Source organism: Mustela erminea, chromosome 7 (genome assembly GCF_009829155.1).
Source record: "Mustela erminea isolate mMusErm1 chromosome 7, mMusErm1.Pri, whole genome shotgun sequence".
In the NCBI taxonomy this organism is placed as follows: domain Eukaryota; kingdom Metazoa; phylum Chordata; class Mammalia; order Carnivora; family Mustelidae; genus Mustela; species Mustela erminea.
In genome coordinates, this window is record NC_045620.1 from 133,365,284 (window position 1) to 133,386,765 (window position 21,482).

General features: G+C 51.9%; 1 protein-coding gene across 6 annotated transcripts in view; it reads right to left on the reverse strand.

The window, feature by feature from the left end:
- The window catches only part of LPIN1 (lipin 1), a 127,478-nt gene that overhangs the window by 17,865 nt on the left and 88,131 nt on the right, over positions 1-21,482 (reverse strand). For all 6 annotated transcript variants that reach the window (XM_032353281.1, XM_032353280.1, XM_032353282.1 and 3 more), the window contains 11 exons: positions 21,151-21,280; positions 19,568-19,880; positions 18,583-18,676; positions 17,779-17,969; positions 15,730-15,823; positions 14,699-14,768; positions 12,100-12,192; positions 9,008-9,087; positions 3,718-3,844; positions 2,481-2,629; positions 1,912-1,998 (listed from right to left, as the gene is read on the reverse strand). In XM_032353281.1, coding sequence (XP_032209172.1) covers positions 1,912-1,998; positions 2,481-2,629; positions 3,718-3,844; positions 9,008-9,087; positions 12,100-12,192; positions 14,699-14,768; positions 15,730-15,823; positions 17,779-17,969; positions 18,583-18,676; positions 19,568-19,880; positions 21,151-21,280 — 1,428 coding nt within the window. The remainder of the gene's footprint in view (positions 1-1,911; positions 1,999-2,480; positions 2,630-3,717; positions 3,845-9,007; positions 9,088-12,099; positions 12,193-14,698; positions 14,769-15,729; positions 15,824-17,778; positions 17,970-18,582; positions 18,677-19,567; positions 19,881-21,150; positions 21,281-21,482) is intronic.

Consider the following 21,482-nt stretch of genomic DNA (forward strand, 5'->3'; position numbering starts at 1 on the left):
AGCTCCCGGTGGATTAGTCCTCCTCCGCGAGGTCAGCCACGGTGAGGCTGTGGGAAGAGACCGGCACACGCGCCGTCCACGGGACCGCAGAGGGCAACCCGGCTCCACCGATCAGATCTTCGAAGGCCCTCGCCCTCAGTCCTACTTCTGGGAATCCGCCTTACAGAGGCCCCTCCCGACATGCGTGCACCTTCTTATTTATTTATGGGCTCATCGTACATAATGAACCTCCATGTAAGTGCTTCGCACATCAGTCTGGGAAACAGTGAAAAACACTGGAAACTCCCTCCTCTGTGCACCAACAGAGGACTAGTTAAAAACAGCACAGCTAATCCACATTATACAACGGGGGCCGCACTGGAAAATGAGGTAAATCTTACACGGAAGGACAGAAAGACGCATTACTGAAGAACGCAGGCGAGCATGTGTCGGGGGGCGTGGGGAGAGCGGAAATGGATTTTAAGGACACCGAGACAGAGCCAAACTGTGCACCGTGGCTCCACTCCGGGAAGTGGATTAGCTTGGCGGCAGGGTGGAGAGGAAGAAGATAATGACCTTCCTTCTCTCCCATTTCTCTCATTTTGCTTATTTCTCTTCATTTTTTAAAGAAGCATGTACTACTTTTGTAATTTTTTGAAGAAGAAATCTGAAAAAGTAAGGTCAAGCCAATGAGGGGGGCCCCCTAAGAGATCAGAGGCCCTCAGTCCCACCAGGATACGAGGCCCCATCCCAGCCATGCTGCCCCCACTGTGGCGTAAGGCCGCAGGTGGCCAGACGCGGTGGCTACTATCCCGACATCCAGAGCACCTGTCACTGGGCCGAGCACACAAAGGCGCTCAATAAATGCTGGGTGAGTGAATGAAGGAGGGGCAGGAAACTATGCTTCCTTCATCCGTGCTCGCAGAGTACGGGCAGCGCTCTCAGTGCCCACTCCCAACCCCCACTGTCACCTCCATGGGCCGGGGGTGAGCACATCAGCTCGGGAATCGTGGGCCCGGTTTTCCAGCCTGACACCCACTTAGTGTGTAATTCCTCACCTTCCTCAGCCAGGGAAAGGTGGGGTGTCCTGCATCAGCCTAAGGCACCTTCCAGCTCAAGAGGCTAGAGAAGAGAAAGCACTGGAGGGAGAGGTTTCACGGGTGAGGAGCCTTCAGTCCACAGAAAGATGGAGGAAGTGACGAGCCAGTGTGGGAAGGGAGGGCGCCGGATGGGCCCTACGCCAGAGCCAGACCAGAGTAAATGGAATGACCGTGGCACTGAGCAGGACCAGGCCTGAAGGCACCCTGCCTCCCATTAGGCCGCTGGGAATGCAGACCGACCACTTCTGAGGGAACGAATGATATTAATTCTTATAGTAATGTGGAAAAGCTAGTAAGTGAAGTAACATGTGCCCAACAGAGGCCAGCAGTTTAAGATCCAGGCTCCCCCTGGGACATGCCAGGTATGGCCCCAGAGCGGCCGCTCTCCTACGCTTTGGCCACACAGCGGAGGACCGCCCCCAGGCTCGTGGACAAGAGCAGCACCACAGCCAAAACCTGCCAGGAATCCGCAAACCTTTTCAGCCCGAACAACGTGGCTGGGCCACTATCAGCCATCTCACCTCACCTGAGGGGACAGTCCTCAGTATGGACTGAATCTCAAGACCTCCCCTAATGCCACCACCTTTCTTTGGCCAAGAACTTGGGAGCCTCCTATCACCTCCTTTCTTGTCTTCTGGCACCGAATTCATGCTTGGGAACTGGCAGGCTGAGCGCTCACTGTGTCCTCAGAGTCCCCCCACCCCCCACTGACGCTGCTTGACGGAGGTGTTCCCCTCTTTGCAAGTCACGTTCAAGGTTGAGCTTCTGCGAGCAAGGTGTCGTGCGTGCACCAGCAGCGCGCGGGAGATGGGGGCGGGCGCTCGGTACTTACTGGCTCACTTTATGGTACAGCTTAGCGATGCCCTGGTGGGTCCAGTCCTTGCCCAGGGTGGGCAGAATGTGGCCAAGAGTATCAGATCTAAATGAAGACAGAAATGAGAAAAATACAATAAAGAGGCAGGACAACAGAGAAGAAAGCCCATTCCAATTCACCGGACCAGAAACGCTTCATAAAATATGCCGGCAGGACTCACGACTTTCTCGCTGGAGAGAAAGCCCAAACCTGGAGTAACCAGAGGAGAACGCTCACGGAGGGGATATGTTAACCCCCAAAAGGGCACCTTCTCACTGACCATGCGTCAAGTCCACGACTTGCTAAATCAAAGAGAAAAGGCCATTTGCAAAGATGCTCTTGGGAATCACCCACATGAGCAACCTCGGGGGAGCGAGTGCCACACCCCAACTACAGCTGTTTAGGGCGAGGAGCGAAGTTTCCATGGCTGCACCAGAAACGGAACTGCACGAGCCCCATGGCACCACAGAGAACAGAGATGCCGGCTCCGGGCCTGGGCTCCACAGGAAGGTGAACTCACCCACGGCCCCCAAGGCGGCCAGACCTACCTGGTGATGGTCCCATCGATGTCCGAGATGATGACTTTGTCGTCCCAGTTCCACAGGTAGATGGTGCCCTCGCAGCGACACGTGCCTTGGTACTGGGTGGTCACGCTGAACACCACGTCATTGGGGCCATTCTTCAACTTCAAGCTTTTCTGAAAAACACGAGCCATGTGCCCACTTGAAGGAAGGCCCAGACTGAGGGCTATTTGGATTCCATCCCATGAGACACTAGATTAGGATTATTTCTTAAACTCACTACCCTAGGCCACTGTATAATTCTGCCTATAGGTAAGCATGGTTCTCGCCAGGATTTGGGCAGAACCCGGCTCTCCCCTTCAGCCCCCCCATAAGGCAAGCTCACCCGCTTCCTGCAGGGTTGACTGACAGGCTAGAAGGGCTGACCACAGGAATTCACTTTAGAATGGGACACACTTCCTACTCCATGAATAAATAAAAGGGCCGCAATGGGAGAGACAAAGCCAAGTGTGGAAATATGTTTCCCTGGATAACGCAGACCCAAGGAATTCGCAGCAGACACGGAAAGCAAAATTACCTTTCGGTGGTTTTGCATCTCACTGCTGGGACCCTCTCGTGCATGCCCGCTGGCTGCCAACTCAGGTCCCCCGGCATCGCTGGCCTGAGCACGTGCCACACAGCGGCACAGAGGCTGCTAGGCTGCAGGGGTGCACTGGTGGCATCAAGTGGGGGTCTGGGCCTGACCTTCTCCCATGAAACACCATCACAGCTGAGGCCCCACCCCCCCTTCTCAGGATTGAAACAAAAGAGGGAGGATATTTGCTCACTGACTGTCCAGGGAAAAGAAGGGTCTGACACCCCCACAGAAGAGGACACTGTGACCATGACGGTCCCCTGCCACCTGAAATTCTCTAAACCCCAATGCAGTGCTTGAGTTTCCCCCAATTTAGGAGATGCACCTGAGTTAACAAACATCTCTCCAAAAAATGGAAAGAGCCTGGGAGCTTCGGGTCTATCAGTCCTTCAACATCTAAGGATAAACCAGCCTCCTCGGCCGCCCTCCTCTGACACCTGAGAACAGGAGGCTCCAGGGCTCTGACAGGGAAGCCAAAAGGGAAGCGAGACCATGGGGCCGGCCTGGCCAGGGGCTGAACTTGGGCCAGGGAGCGGGAGGGGCAACCCAGACCACCAGGCCGCGGGGTCTGGGCGGGCCCCGCCTCAGCCAGCGCCCGCGACGCGGCAAGGGGAGAACCAGAACACGCACCAGCTGCTCGGAAGTGAGCCGGAGGGTCTTCCTGTAGCTGACGTTGGACAACAGAGGGAGGTGGCTTGCGCTTGATGGCTTGGCAGCTGCGTGCTCTTCATCACTGGAGGACGATTCGTGCTTTATTCTGGAACACAACAGTGATGTAATCACCAATTAGGAAATGCATCTGGTAGCCATTAAAAATGCATTAGGCCGGAATCAATGACGGAGGCAATCGGGTGTCTCCCGAGTACCGTCTCTCGGGTGGTCATTTACCATATGCCGTTACATTTATCAATGAAGGCTCACTAACCCCCCATTCATACGCCTCCTGCATTATTCATCTGGGGCTGCCGCTCCTCATTCACGTCCCTGTTTACCAGCCATCATCACTCTATTTTAAACCAAGATGCTGCTTCTTGCTGAGAAACAGGGTTAGGCCCCCTCCTTCCCAGGAGGATGCTCGCAAACATTCTGTTCGATTCCAGGTCCAAAGCTGCAGGCCAAGAAAGGAGAAGTCCGGATTTCTACACACCCCGACTGATGGGCTCCATGCTTATACCTCTCCAAACGCACATCCCCGGACAACTAGGAAACTGCGGTACCCCCTGACAGGTGGAGACAAGACAGGCATCAGTCCTCCTCTGGAAGCCCTGAGCGGGCTGTCCCACCAGCAAGGGCTGCACACCTCATCCGCCCATGCAAACCCACCGGGCCAAGGCTCCAGACTCCTCCGGACTTCTCTGTTTGGTGCAAGACTGGGGATCCCAGGTGGGAAGCCGGCTCATTCTCTTTAAACGGCTCTTACAGGCCTACCAGTCATTAGTTGTCCCTCAGCCAAACCCAGCTTGAGCATAACCCCCAGCCGGCAGCGGTAGCCCTGCTTCCTGCGAATGTTACCGTCCCAACGTCTCAACACCATACGCAGTACTAACTGTTTGCTAAGGCTGCGTGGGAAGGGCCGAGTGGCCCCGAGCAGGCAGGTCCCATCCTCGGGCGCACACCTCCCCACGAGGCTTCCGGCTCCAGCACCCCTCGACGCGAGACTGACCCTCCTGGGAGCTGCACCTAATCTTTGTATCTGGACGAGCTCCGACTCTCAATGCTCAAGTCCCCTTGTCCTCCGACCTCCCGTTCACTCCTACCTCCCTTCCCCCTCCCGTGTAGCCCGTTGCTTCCTCGCCCTGCGTGTTCATTCCGGAGCAGTCCCTGCAATCCAGGACCGTCCCAAACTAGGGAGACCTGAGGGAGGACACGAGGACACAGCACCCACGTCTCCATTATTTCTAAGAGGAGACGGGCCTCTTTCCACACCCAGAATGAGCGGCCCTTCCCCAGGCGCCTGCTGCGCTGCCCCACAAGGGGGAGCCCGTGCGCTGCGGGCTGGAGGCCTGGAGCTCGGTCACCGCATGCTCCTGGTGCTGTGCTGGCCGCGGTGGATACGGCAGACAGACCGGCCCCTGCTCTGCCCAGGCGCTTCGTCTAAACCATCACAACACAGCAGGACATGAGCTCTGATGGGAAAGCAGACTTGGCTGTCACCAGATACGGTGACTGTGCTGAATGAGCCACAGGGACAGGTCGCTGACATGACGGCTGGCATCCTGCTCAGTACGTGGCGGGGCCGGGCTGGGCTACGGGTGCATGGATCGAACCCGTGACACTGCATGGTTTCCAGATGCAGTGAAAACAGCACGGGGGCTGGGACCTGAGAAGCCCCGGCGGGCACCGCACAGGAACCAGCTTGGCACCCACCCCAGCTGCTGCTCCTTGCAGCCCTGCTTTCCTCATCTCAAAACGGAGAGGAGCAAACCGCGTCACACCCACCAGCACACTCAGGATACAGGACCAGACAGGAAGGACAGGACTGGGAGATGGAGCCCCACTCACGGACGGCCTCACGACCAGAGGATTCCTCTCGGGGCCTCTCGCTCGTCTGTACAATGACGTGCTCCAAAGCCACAGTCCTTTCCAGTTCTGCCCCCGAAACCCCGGCTCCTGTGAACAATGCCGGCTCCTCTGAGCCTGCAGCCCACAGATCCCAGTCGCGGAGACACAGCCCTGGAGGCCGACCTGGCCGGACCTGTGGGAAGCCAGAGACAGAACCAGGCCGCAGGCCCCTCGCTGAACCGGGAGACAGCACAGCTCCACCCAAACGGCCTGGAGTGAGAGGAGAGGCCAGTGGGAACCAGAGCTCTGATGACACCAGACTGACGTGTGCCCCCGCTCGGAGGGTTCGGAAGCTGTTCATGTCCATCGCTGCTTAAAAAAAAATGTTTAAGAACCCACCAACTCCGTGCAGGCACGCCAGGTTCGAGGGGAAACGGACGCGAACCACTGCAACGGGAGTCGTACCGCTGGCTGCTGGCAGAGCTGGCTCGGGGCGAGGCGGTGGCCTCTGGGGGCTCTGTCCTCCTCCTCCGCACGCAACAGCACCCCCCAGCCCCGGCCCCATGCTTGCAAGGGCTCCATGAGCTGGTGCCCACTTTCCGACACCGGCAAGAAGAAACCAACAGAACGAAAGGGCTCATCTCGCTCGAAAATCTGTGTTCAGAGAGTAGCTGCGAACAACACCTCACTTCGCACTTGTCACAGTGCACATTCTTCAAACAGTATTTTAATGACTTGTGTGGTGACAAGCGTTTTGCTCAATTAGGAGACTGCGGAGACCACTCTGCCAATCACGTCTGTCAATCAGGAGAGCACTCCAACGCCTTCTCTCCGCCGGCTGCACGGATCAGACCGGAGGCTCCGCGTCTGCGACACCAGCAAAAATTAAACGATTTCTGTTTCTCCAAAGAAACTCTGTGTTTAATACCTTTCAAATCTCAATTCCTTCTTGCAAAAGTCAATGCTTCATCTTCCAGGTTTAATCAAGAAGCGCAGTGACTAGCTCAGAACGGGGAACAGTCTTGGATGACTGCTAGCTAACAGGGAACAGCATCTGTGCCGATGTTCAGAGGAGTGGTAAGAAAATCGGCGCTGCTTCCATCGAACCTCGCCAGCCGATGCCACAGCTCAGGAGGGGCCGTCCCGGGGTCTTGCTGCTCGTTACCCGGCCCCCCAACCCCCAGCGACCTCCCTGGTCCTCCCCATGGCTGCTGGCAAAGGGAGAGGACCGACCAGTACCAGATGCCCTGGTGTGCCGCACTGTCACGTTCTGTGCCTTTTTTTTTTTTTAATTTATTTATTCTAGAAAGAGAGAGAGCGTGCGCACACAGGGGGGCAAAAGGAAAGGGAGAGAGAGAATCTCCAGCAGACTTCCTGCTGAGCTCGGAGCCCGATGCAGGGCTCAATCCCAGGACCCTGAGATCCTGACCTGAGCCGAAATCAAGAGTCCTCTGCTTAACCAACTGAGCCACCCAGGCACCCCATGGTCTGTGCTTTTTCAACCTTGGACCAGGTCCACCGAGAGCCACCTCCCGACTGCGCCCACCAGCCACCGCAGGCACACCTCCTGTGTGGCCCTGCTGGGTTTTGCATTCTGGTCTCTTTCTCGTGAAGCTGCCGTGAGAATTACATCAGCTGCTATACACGGGGTCGGCATCCTTCTTAGCCCCATGGGGTCGGCATCCTTCTTAGCCCATTTCCCAGATGGAGGAGGAGTCACCGTGGGGCTTGTGAATTCACCAAAGGTCACACGGAAGGTAAGCCTCTGCTCTATGTCCTGCCCGTGCTGCCTCGCTCGTTTGGACATCGTGGCTAAGACAAAGATGGTTCGTGGAACGAATTCCAGGAGAGCAGATGTTTCCAGTGCAGCTAAACCCCAGGGTTAAACACTCAGGATGGTCTGGCTGAGGCCTCCACCCGTGTCCCCTCTCACTGTGCTGCGTCTCTCCTGGGCTGCCTCCCCCGCTGCTCTGCACATGAGCGTCACACCTGCTCCTCCGTCGGATACAGAAACCAGTTCCCCAGAGCCAGGACTCTAAGCCAGGTGTGTCTGACTCCCTGTCCCTGTGTCTGTGGCCTGCTGCTGTCCACTCGCGGGCGTGGACGACGACCACACTGGCCGTCCACTGGCCTCCAGCCCGGCTGCTGTGCACGTGCCCTCACAGGACAACACAGCCTACACTCCTTCTAGAACACACCACTCTCTCCCTCCCGAGCACACACGAAGTCACACTCAACATTCCAGGTCGGGAAGGTATCCAGAAAACCACACTTGATGGCCCCTTTCCAGAGAACAAGCAGGGGATGGAGGGCAAAAAAACTGAAAAATCAACTCTGCTTCCCCCTCCAGGGTGGAAGGGCAGAGGGTCAGGTGGGAAGCGGCAGGGCGGGCCCGCCCCATGGGAAACAGCAAGGGTGTCCCCGGTGGTATTCTAGCCGAGAACTGGTGAGGCCTCTTAATCATCTTCAAAAGGTCCCGCACATTCTTCTATGCACAGAGCAATGAAGAAATCAGGTTTCTTCCTACTTCTACCTGTATGGGTTTCTAGTTCCACAAGGAACGATTGTGGATATAGAGCGATGGCCAGGAGGCTAAGGACGTGCCGCCTGAGCCTGCCTTCCCTACGGATCAATAATGTGCTGCGAAAACTTACCGATTCAGTCATAAACTCAACAATGCTTACGAAGTGCCCGCTGTGTGTGAGCCACTGGCTTAGCCTCTAGGATCCAAAAATGACTGAGATCTGCACTGTGCCTCCCCTTAGCTTGTTGGTATTTGCTGCTTGCTAAATAAGAAAGGTGATTCAGGCTTGCTGGAGTACAGGCATAGTCCAGGGTAAGGCACTAGGTAAAAGGAGCCACATCGGCTCACTCAGCATCGACGTACAGCGTCAGCATCGGAACCAGTGTGCAATGGCTGTGCCCTCGGAGCAGCTACCCTCAAATCCCACACAAACAGACTGATCCGAAGACAAGACGTGATCAGTTATGAATCGTATCAATACTGAGAAAAGCCCTGATAAGCCCCAGTAAGTACTGAAACCATAGAGAAAGGCAATTTCCTCCAGAAAGGAACTTATTCCCATGCTGCTGTTAGCACTCATTTTGTCATTGTCACCATCACTGTCATCATCACCACCGTGGCACTCTATGTCCAGGGCCATCACACACCAAGACCCTAGAAACGCTCTACTTTCATGACCTCCCAGAAGCCGGGCAGGTGTTGAAGGGGGCGACTGCATCCGTTCCATCACGGGAAACCATGTGAGGGAAAATGGCTCTAGGTCACTGGGTCAATACAGAGCCAGGGCTGCAAGCCAGGGCCGCCTGTCTCTGGAGAACCCTGTCAGCACCCGGTGGGCACATGCCCTGGGACGCAGAAAGGAGCCGCCACAGCCCGCGTGGACTGGCGCTGTACCTGGTGGCCATGCCGAGCGCCGACGCCTGCTCCCCAGTGGTGTGGCTCTTCCCAGCCAAGCCCTGCTCCGGCTTGCTCTCCTGGAGAAGAAGACAGGAGAGAGTCACAGGGTACCAAGGAGAGGGACCTGCATGACACAGCTGGGGTTTCAGGATGGGCTCTCCTAACGCCTGGGGCATGGCCCCAAATGCCGTCCCCAATGTTACATGCCCCAGGCACGGCAGGTCCCAGTTACTCCTTTGCTTGGAAGTGTTCAATTAAGCTGAGAAAATTTTTTTGACAGAAATGAGTCTGTTTTCCATAAGTGTTTGTGGCACCAAACCAAACTTCATAATCACTGGAGCTTATGCAAATGCTTTATCGAGGGCTGCCTGGATACCCGAATATTTTCAAAATATTTTCTTATAATTGCTGATAGAAATGCTCAAAAATATTTTCACACCATATTTTGCTTGGGAAAATGTAGATGCCTTCTCTCTTTTTCAACGCCACACACTCTTAATAGAAAATGCTCCTTCACTGTACTGGGAAGAGCTCTGGAAATCTACGAGATCTGGGCTCAGTTCTGCTTCTCCCACTTGGGAAGCTTGGGCATGCCCTGGAACCTTCCAGAGCCTTGTCTCCTCACCTGTAAAAGGCGGGTGATAACATCCATCTCCTAACGCTGTTGGGAGGACCACAGAGAAGCTGCACCTGCACCTACACACAGAGCCTGGACCACAGCAGGCCAGGGAGGAGAAGACACCCACTGGCCCCACAGACTTCATGGGACGTCATCAGACAGAATCAGCCAAGGACAAAGCGTGTACAGTTAAATCCCATTACTTGGGATCATTTGGTCAGGAGGTAGGTTAATGTTTTCAATGTTAATATAGAAAATGAGCAAAATAAATAATGTATCAGCATAACCATCTTAACCCAGGATGCGCACAAACTACCTACCTACTAACTACTAACTACCTACTATCTACTAACTACCACTATCAATAATTCTTTAATAGATGAGTTCAAATATATCTATTTATCTGAAATAAATGCATTTCAGTTTTTTTAAGAAATGTTTAATTTCATAACTGTTCCTTCATGCTGGTAATCCCCTTAATCCAGACTGGTGACAATGTGACTACTCTACAATACACAGGCCTTTGAAATAGGAAATAGCCCTCTGCCTAAGTTCTAGAACATTCTACTCTCTAGTAAGGGAACTAGAAGACCCTTCATGTTTTAAGTCACCTAAAGTAAATCATATGTTTGCTCTAACTTGTTGTATCTCTTGAAGATAATGGGATAATCAACAAAACTTATGAACGTTAAGAAAATGTCAAAGAACAATTTTATCTTGATAAAACTCTTCCAACAGACTTTTTCCTTTGGAACTCATGGAATAAATTCAGTGAGATCACTGGCATTTCTGTATTATATTAACCAACTTGATTGCTGTCCTTGGGGTTTCTTTACACTATGTTCCAAAAGTAATCAGCCTTCCCTCAAATAGTCACCAAAGCCCTCTTCTGTATCCAGTATGGGCACCAGGGATATCCAGGGATCAGAGCCAGACATGGTCTCCATCTTCCTGGAGTTTAGGATGTGGAAGAGAAAGAGATGTTAATCAGTCACACTAATGTGTGTACAATTACAAACACTGACAAAAACATATGAAGGCAAAGTTCACGGGCAGGACTATGAGAACAGAGAACAGCAGCTCAGACTAATCTGCTGAGAAAGAGCCTTTTGAGATGCTAGTTAATTAAGTGAAGGGGGTGGTGAAGGGGTCCTGGGAAGACCCCGCAGAGGAAAAGGCATATGCAAAAGTCCTGGGGTAGAGTGCATGTTTAGCCAGTGACGCTAAAACAGGGAGGGCAGGGGGAGATGGACAAAAAGGGCTAAAGAGCGAGGCAGGGGTTAGGACACACAAACACGGTGAAACATGCTAAGGATACTGGTCTTAATTATGAGCACCCTGGGAACCCAAAAGCTTTAAGGAAGGAATAACATAAATTGGACCCAGTATCCTAGTTGACCAATGTGACTACATCATAGTGGCTGAAGAAGAGGGGGCAAGAAGAGACAGTTGACCATGAAAAGCAATCCTGGGACAGACGGTACTAGCCGACATTTGGGGGAGTAGTACTGGACAGCGATGGGTACAACTGAGAAATATTTAAGATGGTAAAGTAATAGGATGTGGTGATGAACTGAATTCAGAAATGAAAAAAAAGGAAATGTCTAGCCTGTGGACGTCCTTCCACATAGTCCTTCTGACTATAGTCCAACAAAGGAAGAATTCACAAGAAAACCATGAGTTGACTCTTAGAAATGACCCAGTTTCAGGTATCTTGAAGGATTCGCATGGAGACGTCCCCAGTGTTGGCTACTTGAGAAATGCATGTGAAGTACAAAAGAATGTCCGGTTTGGAAATCAAACAGGGGTGTGAGTAGGGCTGCCTAGGGAAAGGCAGGCAGTCCAAGCAGAAGAAAAGACCCTAGGACAACCCTCAGTAACCCTGCTTGTGGGGGCAGAGCCAGGGTGAGGCCGGCCTCAGGAGCAAGAGTACCAGGAGGACACAGGGCCATGGAAGTCAAGCAAGAAAAGGGCTTCAAGAAGCGGATGGAGAGGCTGACAGGTCTGGAAAAGAGCACAGGCATCTACGGATGCCGACAGCAAAGTCCCACGTATTTAGAGACACCATCTAAGTGAAAGGACTGATGAGAATTAGTCTACCACTCCAAGAATTACGTCATTACAGTTATACTTACAAGCAGCAAAAAGGCACTTGACTTAAAAAAGAAAATTAAACTATCAGATTGAATCCCTTCTTTTGACAGATGAAGAAATTCCAGAGGAGTGGCGACTTGGCCTCGGGCTCCCAGCCAGGTAACAGGGTCAGGAGGTGAAGCCACGCGTCCCCTCCCCCGTACCTTCCCTGCATTCTGGGAGGGCTGCCCCTGCCTCGCGGCAGAGCGGCTTATGAACACTCAGTATGATGGTTTGCGTTTCCTTCTCCGACGTACAAGCATGAAAACACACTTCACTATACAAATGCCCAATTGGCTGAGCCAAGAAGAAACGCCCTTTTGTCTTCCATGCTTACCTCTTTGATTGTGGTATTTCTTCCCCTCCATGAAAACCACCATCTTCCTCCCTTTCTGGGCATCTTATCCCTCATGATAGATTCCACAGTGGCCTGTTTTAAATGGATGGTAACATAAATAATGGAACCAAAAAAAGATAACTTAGCACATCCAAACCAAAAGACACACACATGCAAATTAAAGTAAGATTAAAAAAAAAAAAAAATCAGAGAAAACACAACATACTATTTGTGGACTAAAAATTTTCGAGAAGCAAAACCTAATGGCGTCCAAAATCACATGAAGATAACTTAAGCATGAAGACTTAAGAAGATGTTAAAGGAATAAACAAACAACAAATAAAATACAACACGACAACAACAGAAAAAGAAAGCATTGACAATCATTAGTGATTAGTTAAGACCAAAGGTTTCCAAATTAAAGTGATTCACTGGTTAAGCTACTGTTACTCTCTCAGTATGATGATTATAAAATTAAAAAATGAAATGATTAATACAGAGTATAGGGTAAAACATTTTAAACAAAGAGTAAAATGCACAAGATCTCTTTAGTAAATGGAAAATGCCAAATTGAGACAAACTGAACCTTAGTAGATGCAATTTGGGTTAAAACCTCAAGTATTAAAAAGAAAACTCATACTCTCGCCCTAAAGAAATGAAAGTTTAATGAAGGAAGATTAAATATTAATTAATAATTTTCTAAGTACTGCCCAAGAAGAAAATCTCTATCTCGAGAATTCCAACACCAAGTACACAGTATCTCCTCTCCCCGCCTCGCTTCCCAGATCGAGGAGCGGACTCCCCGCCCACTCTCCCCCGTCTCCTTCTAGTAACAAAAGCAATTTATGTCTTTCGACCAAACAGGATTCAGGTTAAGTGAGAGATTAAAAAAAAAAAAAATTCACATATTTTCCCCCATCGGTGTGCTTCTTTTTAGCATTTAAAAGTCTCTACTTGATACAAAAGAAACTGAATTCACGGAAAAGCAAACCATGAGAACACTATTCGCAAAGAGGATAACGCAGACAGGTGTTTATTACCCTATTCCTCCTAAACTCATCCATAAATGTAACAAAACCCCAATTAGAAAAAAAAAACTAGCAGGATTATTTCCATACCTAGACAAAGCGATTCTAAAGTTCATTTATAAAACAAAAACTGCCAAGAAAATTCAGACAGACGAGTATTATCAAGTTGGTACAAGCCTTACTACATATTAAAATTGAAAAGCTATCATAATTAAAAGAATGCATTTTGGTACATGAGTAAACATATACATGGGACAGAAGACAACGTCCAGAAAGGAGACTAAATTCATAAAGAAATAATCATACACGCTGTAGCTCTAACTGCATATTGGGGGGGAAAACATTATCTAGCAAAAGGTACTGAGATAATGAGGAAGCTATGCCGGACCCGGTTACTTGCCTCCCTGGGCACATCATCCCCTTCCTTTCTCGCCAGCACATTGGAAACTGTTCAAGAATCGGGCGCCACAGGTTCTGGCCTCGCTTGGTCTACCCCATTCCCGTTCGTCCACTGTTCTGCCAGCAAGTGACTTGGAGGTGATCGTGTGACCAAGTTGCGGCCAATGAAACGTGAGAAGCCAGTCCCTACCCTTCCTATTGGGGTAAGGCTGTTGAGAGGAAGAAGTTGGGGACAGTGACCTTGAGAGCATAAAGGGAAAGGCAAGACAGTCATGGAGAAGCTGACCCTGAAACTACCAACCTCGAAGATTCTTACGACGTCAGATGAAAAAGGCTGTTATTCAAGCTACTCATAGTCATTCTGTTTCCTACAGAGCTTCCTGATTCATAACCAGCTGGGAACAAACTGATTGAGCTCCTGATAGCTCACGCACTCACAAAATAAAATCGAGACAGATCAAACATTTAAGAAAGTGCTGGGGAGGGGTGCCTGGATGATTCAGGGGATTAAGCATCCGACCCTTCATCTCCACTCAGGTCTTGATCTCAGGGCTGTGAGTTCAAGGCCCGCACTGGGCTCCACACTGGGCATGGAGCCTACATAAAAAAGGGAAAAAAGAAAGTACTAGGGGAAAAGCTGGCATATTTTCATAAGTTTCGGAAATGGGGAAGTAGGGCCATTCTAAGTAAATACGAGATCCAACAGCCTTAAAGGATGGACAAATTCTACACTTAAAACTAATTCTACATTAAAAACACCACAAACAGAGTCAAAGACCTACTGACAGCTTGTAAAAAGATTCAGAGTGAGTACCACAAAGCCTCAGCTAAGGAACCATGCACCCATCTTCTGTGAGCTAAACCCCTGCAAGCTAAAGGGTATTTCTATTGCGTTGACATCCTGACCACAGCAGGTGTCAGGAAAGGAACCCGGAGGAGGCAGGATGCGGTCCGGCGCTGCCCCAGTCGGGAAGTTTTGCCCTGATGAGCAGGAAGGGGAAAGATTCAGGGTGCAAGTGAGGCGGGTTCTAAACTCCTGACCTCGATGGTCATGAACATCAAAAGAAAACCATGTAATTAACTTTTGCTTCTAAAGTCGAAGTTAAATTCCAGCCGCCCAGATTCGTCTACCCATGATAGTGCCACCTCTTCCAACTCGTGGTCAAGCTCACCTTTGGCAAAGGTTTCTGGAAGGCCTGCATCGCCAGGAGCAAAGGCGCTGCTGTCGTCCAGTTATAATATCTGACGTGGGAAAATGAAACAGATGTCAAAGACCGTGGCTCGGACTGAAAAATCTTCCTAGTGTCACCAGAAACAGTCTAGGAAAGCTCTGGAACCCCAGCTGGGTCCTTAATGAGCCCAAGACTGTGGCCAACACCCCGGACTTCCCCATTTGCGCCTCACCCTGCCAACGCCTCAGCAGCCACTCTTGGGGGCCAAGCCGAGACCAGTGGAGGCGGTGGGAGCCCGTGGCCAGCTGGAGGTGAGCCCGAGCTCCCTGGCTATTGAGCCACCGTCGTGCCGAGGGCATTTCTTGCCATACTTCGTGGAAAAGGCAGCTAGGTACCCCAAGTTAGGACCTAAACACCTGACTTCCTCTCGGGAAGAAAAGTTTGCTACAAAAACACCTGCACAGTCCCTGACCTCAGACACCAAAGCTTTCACGGGTAGCTAAGCAGTCTGTGCTGCCAACGCCCGTGGATGATGTGGGCCTGAGGCTCAGAGGCCAAGGGCTGAGACTAGATGCTTTCTGGTACAAAACCTAGTCCGGGGGCACCAGGGTGGCATAGTCAGCTACACGCCCCACTCTTGGTTTTGGCTCAACATGATCTAGGGTCATGAGCTCGAGCCCCACCTCGGGCTCTGCACTCAGCCACGAGTCTGCTTGTCTCTCCCCCTCCCTCTGTCCCCCTCTGCTCATGCTTGCTCTCTCGCTCTCTCTCTCTCTCTCTCAAATAAACAAATAAATCTTTTAAAAATCCAGTACGGGTGAGTATTAAAACCCACAAGATTGACACTTACACCAACCTACCAGCTATAGAACAACACAGTGCTTTGCCTACAGTGAAGAGGTAATAATAAATTTTAACAAAGACTTCACCTTACGTATTTCTAAGGTCTATTGTCTGGATCTTTGCTTTTGAAGAACTGAAATGCAAACCGTACTGTGAGACGGCCAAAATGACTTCCAAGAGGAACCTACTTATTCCCGATCTTGACCACGAGATTGGGGTCATCGATCAGAGCCGGGTTGTCCACAAACTGTTGATACGACACGGCCTGTTCCAGAAATGCATCTGTGAAAGAGATCGTAGGAATAAGGAGAAAACAGAAGGAATATTTTGTTCGGAAAAACAGGCTTACGTTTCCCTTGCTAGTTCACAAGTGCCATCTCGGAGCCGACACATTCCAGCTGTGTAGACAATTCTTCAAATGCGTTTATAAAGGGGCCTGAGTTTGGGGGCAGCGTCTGTGCAGAAATGGGGGCGGCTGGGGGCAGTCCGAGGCTGTGGGGCAAGCGTATGCCCGGGCAGCCAGGCGGGGAGCAGGCATGTGGAAAATCCAGTTTCCCCACACATCTCCAGAAGCAGGTGACCGGTAAGGAGGCTCGGAAACCAGGCCACCCAGTTTCAGTCACTTTTACCGGTGTGAGCCTGTGCGGAGCAAGTACTTAATTCCCTCAAGCCTCAGTTTCCTCATCTGTAACATGCGGATCAAGAACCACGCCCGCTTCCTCGGTGGCTGTGAGGCTAGGAAGCACAATGTCCAGCCTAAAGCAAGGACTCGCTCGATGTCAGTGGGCGAGGTGCTGGTCACTGTCACATGGAGGAAGAGCGGAAGACCGCACGAGGCCTGACCTGCTGACCCAGCCCCACCACGTTCTGGGAGGAAGGAAGGCCTCAGCCCGGATTCTAGCTTCTGTGATGAGCTCTGGCCTCCACTCGACGTCCCCCACTCAGCTGGCCCTGGCTTGAGCCTTGATGTGGGCTCTGACCACCTCTCTGTCACTAATCTGTCCCCATTCCTTCCCCAGGGGGAGGGGGGTCCTATAGACCCTGAACAGAACCAAGACCCAGGAGATCCCAGACCTGTCCAGCAGGAAGAGACCCGTTGGTCAAGAGGCTGACCCAGACTGGCCACGACAGGTACCTCTGGAACCCGAATTCATGCCGCTAGGTACTCTCCTCAGGGGCTCCTGCTCACAGGCTTCTGGCCTCATCTGAGCAGACCCCTGGACGGACACTCAGTGCAAGTGTACAGGAGAGCGGGTGCCATGGGACACCAGCCCCTCGCACCTCTTCAAGGCCCCACAGTGGCTGGTGCTAGAGATACGCACACGTGACGTGGCTATTACAGGGGAGGGGGTCTTCGAAAGACTTCTTGTGAGGGACTAAACCAGCTGGGTCACATTGAACTATGTATTTCAGTTCAGCTCCAGGGGGATGGATTAGCTAGCTCAGATTCCAGAGCAAGGAGCCCCAGCCTCTGTGTGAGAGCGTCACAGAGCCCTGCGGGGACTCTGGGATAGAGACAGGAGTCTAGGATGGCAGCTCAGGGCAGGAAGGGAAGAGGGTGGTGAGGGGGTGAAGTGCACTGCCTCACCCCTTCCCCACTAGAAAAACAGACCATGGTGGGGGGAGGGGGGCTAACAAAAAAGAGAGAACAGTGTAAGTGGAGGCAGTGGTAGAGGGACAAGAGAGCGACACTCAGGGCCTCTAATGCCACTCGAAGGGTTCGTCAGGTGGTGACAGCTGATGCATCCGCTGGGGGTCTTAGGACCACCTCACCACCTAGCTGTCACGAGACACTGGGAAAGTGTACGCCAAGCCTATGAGCACCCCTGAGATCCAGCTGGCAAGCGCCCCTGAATGTGCTCAGATCCAGACGTCTCTCCCTCCCCAAGACCCCACAGCCTTTCTGCACACTTCCAGTGCCCTGTGACTCCGTGACCCCGACATTCCCCCTGGGCTGCGGGCTCCCAGAGGGCACCACTGCAGGGCGGGCACAAGGCAGGGAGACATACACAGGTGCTCAGCAAACACGCCCGGTGACAAGTGGCCCCGAAGCCGTGTGTGACCAACAGAAGCATAAGGCCCGTGAGCTACAGCGAATCATTTGTGCTCTGGGGAACCAGCCAAGTGAAAAGCCACTTTCAACAGAGAAGCCCGAGCTTCCAGACGTTCTGGCCGCTGGCCACAAGAGGGCGCTCGTGGCTCAAAGACCGGCGCCAGGGCCAGGCTCCGGGCAGTACCTTTGGTTATCTCCCGGTTGTCGCTGAGGCCCCCGCACAGGGAGATGGCGATGGACGGCAGGTCCCTCAGGCTGTCCGAGGTGCTCTCCACGCCGCTGTCGATGCCAGAGCTGCCCACGGACTGCGGGGACTGGTTGGCTGACCGGGCTCCGTTGTCGCTGGTGTGTTTGGCGAGCCCGGAAGGATCCCCGCTGGGAGGAGGAAGAGGAGAGGTGACATCGCGCTGGCCCGCGGAGTAGCAAAGGAGGTCATCTCAGGACCGGGACAAAGACAGACAAGTGAAACCAACTACTTGGGGAGAGACAATTATTTTAACCTATTGTCCTCCCTGTGTCCCCTCCCGAGCCTACGTGAAAGGACCGGCAGAGAAAGCACACTGTCCTCAGAGGCCACAGGAGCCAGCCTCCGAGGAGCCAGCCCTCCCTGCACATCACAAAACGGAACAGGGGTCTCAGAGGCCACGGGAGAATCTCTCCTTGGGACAGAGAGGGCTGTGCACCTGCCCCCTCTTAGCCACTGATTTGGGTGACGGGTCACCGCCTCGTGCCCCCTCACAACACGACCGCGGTGTCCCCACGGGAGTCAGCCTCGTGCCTTCATTCCTGTTCAGGAGGTGGGAAGCCAGCCACACAGAACTATCCACACGGGACTCCAGAGAAAGTCCGTTATTTACTGGTAGATTTTCACAGGAGAATCGGAGCCTCCCTTTTCTTACTCACTTTCCAATCACATGTAAGGGTGGGGGGAACCAGACTCACACAGACAAACACAGAAAATGATACGAAGAATAAAAAGAAATTTTACTTTTTGGGAAAATACAGGGCAGCCACTTCAGGGTCCATATCTGTGAGGTCATCCAAGTAGACGCCGTCAGCCCCCAGATGCCTGCTTCGTTTGTCTGGAAGAGCAAAGGGGTCAGGTCAGAGCCCTGGTCCTCCATGGACTTCTGAGCAGCTCCAGAAAGCACTGAAGCATAATGCACGTTTGCTCCAAAGTGTGCGTGACCGAGTCACGCAACGCTGCTGAGCGACGCCCCCAGCTGTGAAGGGCCTGATGTGTCCTGAGCACTCAGTCTACTGAAGCCATCGCCACCATCATCATTCAGTGAGGAAGGCTTTCATTAAACACGTCCTGGGATGCACAGTCCCAGGCCCGGGGGCCCACACAGTGCATCCACTGTCACTGCACACCACGACCGTGGACTTCCTGTTTCCTTCTGCCACAGAATGACGTCACTGGTTGATAGAAATCTAGAAAAGCGCACCACGTGGTTAACCATGTGGTCAACAGGACAGGCTTGACGTCATCCCTCCTGCCGGGCGACCAGGCGTGTATTCCACCAGCAGTTCGGAGCAAGACTATTCTGAGCACAGAGGAAACAGGCAAAGCAGGCCAAATGGTTCTTGACCCCACAGAGCACGCACGTTCTAGTACGGGAGCTCCCAGCAAACACAGATATAAACAAGTGACCCTCGCAAACAGTGACCCGTGTCATGCAGAAATTAAAACCAGGCAAGGTGCTGACAGAAACTGAGGGGCAGGGCGTGAGGAGACCAGGACTAGCTCTACAATCGGCTTCCTCTGGAGCCCCAAGACTTCACCCCTCTGGATGCCAGCACCCCGATCTAGAGAGTGAAGGGGCTTGTGACACCAACCCAAGGGCTCCTGATAACATCTTCGGCGGAAAGCTGTCCCGGTCCAGCTTCCCCCTTGACATCCTCAGGCCTTCAGAGGGAAGGACAGGGAACGTGCAGAGCCCCCATCTGCCGCGACCCGCCAGCCTTCCCACCTTTTCTCCTGGAAGGAGAGTCCATCTTGCTTGTTGTCGGGGCTGCGCTGGCAGACAGGGGTTTAGGTTCTTCAATCGCAGGCAGAGGCGGGGCTGCCGCCCCCAAGGCCTCAACGTCTTCTTCATTCGCAAACTGCATCTCCGTGGGAGGCTTGCCCGGCTCCGGAATGGGCAGCCCGGGAGGCCTGGCTATGGTTGGCGACTGGTCACTAAACGCATCCGAAGACTCACTCTGGATGGCCTGAAAGTGTATCTTATCACAGATTTTTCTACTGTTTAATGGGCTGCAGTCTTTCATCTTGTGCGGAGATGACTATGTCAAAGGGGCAGAGAGACAGACAGACAGAATGGTCAGGGCATGGGCAAAGAGAAAAAAGGAGTTAACCAAAGAAAAACAATGAACCCATTAACATCTGCACAACCGTCTGCCCATTTGGCAGAGACAGTCAAACCTCGGGCGTCACCTGGTGATTTCCCTTCCGCCAGAAGAATCTAAACAGCAGAACGCCAGTTCCAGAGCGAACAAACTTTCATATAAAACATTAACGGCCCTTGAGAAGGCCGTGGGATCGGGAAAGGCCAAGAAACAAGAGAGGCTCAAGTCCTCAGTGTCCATGCACGGGACGGGCAGGACAGTCGCGGGACGGGCAGTTTGCAGCACAGCAACAATAAGGGAATTACAATTACACACAACAGCACGATGAATGTCGCCAAGCTAATCTCTGATATCCTTCTGGGGGGGCAGGCTGAGCAGTAACTGCAAAAGTGGGGGCTTCCCAGTGGCTGAGTAAGCCCTGCTTCTCTCTGGACACATTCACGGCGTGAAAATGTGCCAATCTGTGCACCTACGATGTGGGCTTTTCTCTGTACACGGGCTCTATTTCAATAAAGTTTACCCCCAAAACTAAGTCAACAAGTGGGTGGTTCGCCTGAGTGAAAAATGAACATTTCTGATTCTACTTCTCCAAGGAGTGTCCTGTTACGGAAAAGATTTGTCCAGTCAAAAACAAGAATGCAATTTATGGGTTGGAGGGGAAAGGGAAAGTGCTGGTTCCTGTACCTGATCTCACAGCTTCTCACACAACAAGAAAACGCTACAGCACGTCTGTGGTTGGAAGCCTTTTGCCAGAAGAAGTGATGCATTAGCACTTCCAAGCCACTTCTCCAATGACAAATGCCAGGAGTTTGAAAAGATGGCTGGTTCAGTCGGCACTACAGCACGCAGGCAGAGAAATCCGCGTTTTCCATGAAAGCTAAATATAACCCAGAAAAATAAAGAACCCACAGCTCTACCTCAACAGACATTCCCTCCAAAAAGTTGCCCATCTGGATTCTCCATAGGAATGCTTTCCATGTTTACTCATTCACTCATTCATATTACAACCATTTACTGGGGATACAAGAAGTTGTAGCATCTTCTAGAAGCTTTACAATATTAAAAAAAAAAATTTTTATAGTAAAATATTCAAGACGCTTTTAATAGACTGGAATATGAAATAAAATTTCTTCAAAGAAAAGACCATGTGTTTCATGTTTTTGGAAACTATCTTCGATATTTGGCAGAAATGGGGGGTGGGTCTTACCTTTGCCGCTTGTGGTAATTCTCCCCAAAGCCAGAGCATTTCTAGGTTACTCTTCTGCATCGTCCTGTCGGTGGCCTTATTGACCAATTCTGAATCGCTTTTAGGTGTTGAAGGTCGAGAACCTGAAGGACTTAAGAAAAACACAAATCCATGATTAAACTAGGAAGGGAAACTTTGTGAGATGTTTTTGGTCCAGAATTCTATGGTTCAAACAGCCCAGAAAACGCACACAAGCTTCATGACATTCCCCTCTGTGGCCACCAGGGGTCCACAGAACACACAGCCAGGAGGAAGACGCTCCCCTTTTGGGGAACCTATCCCAACCTGCCCCC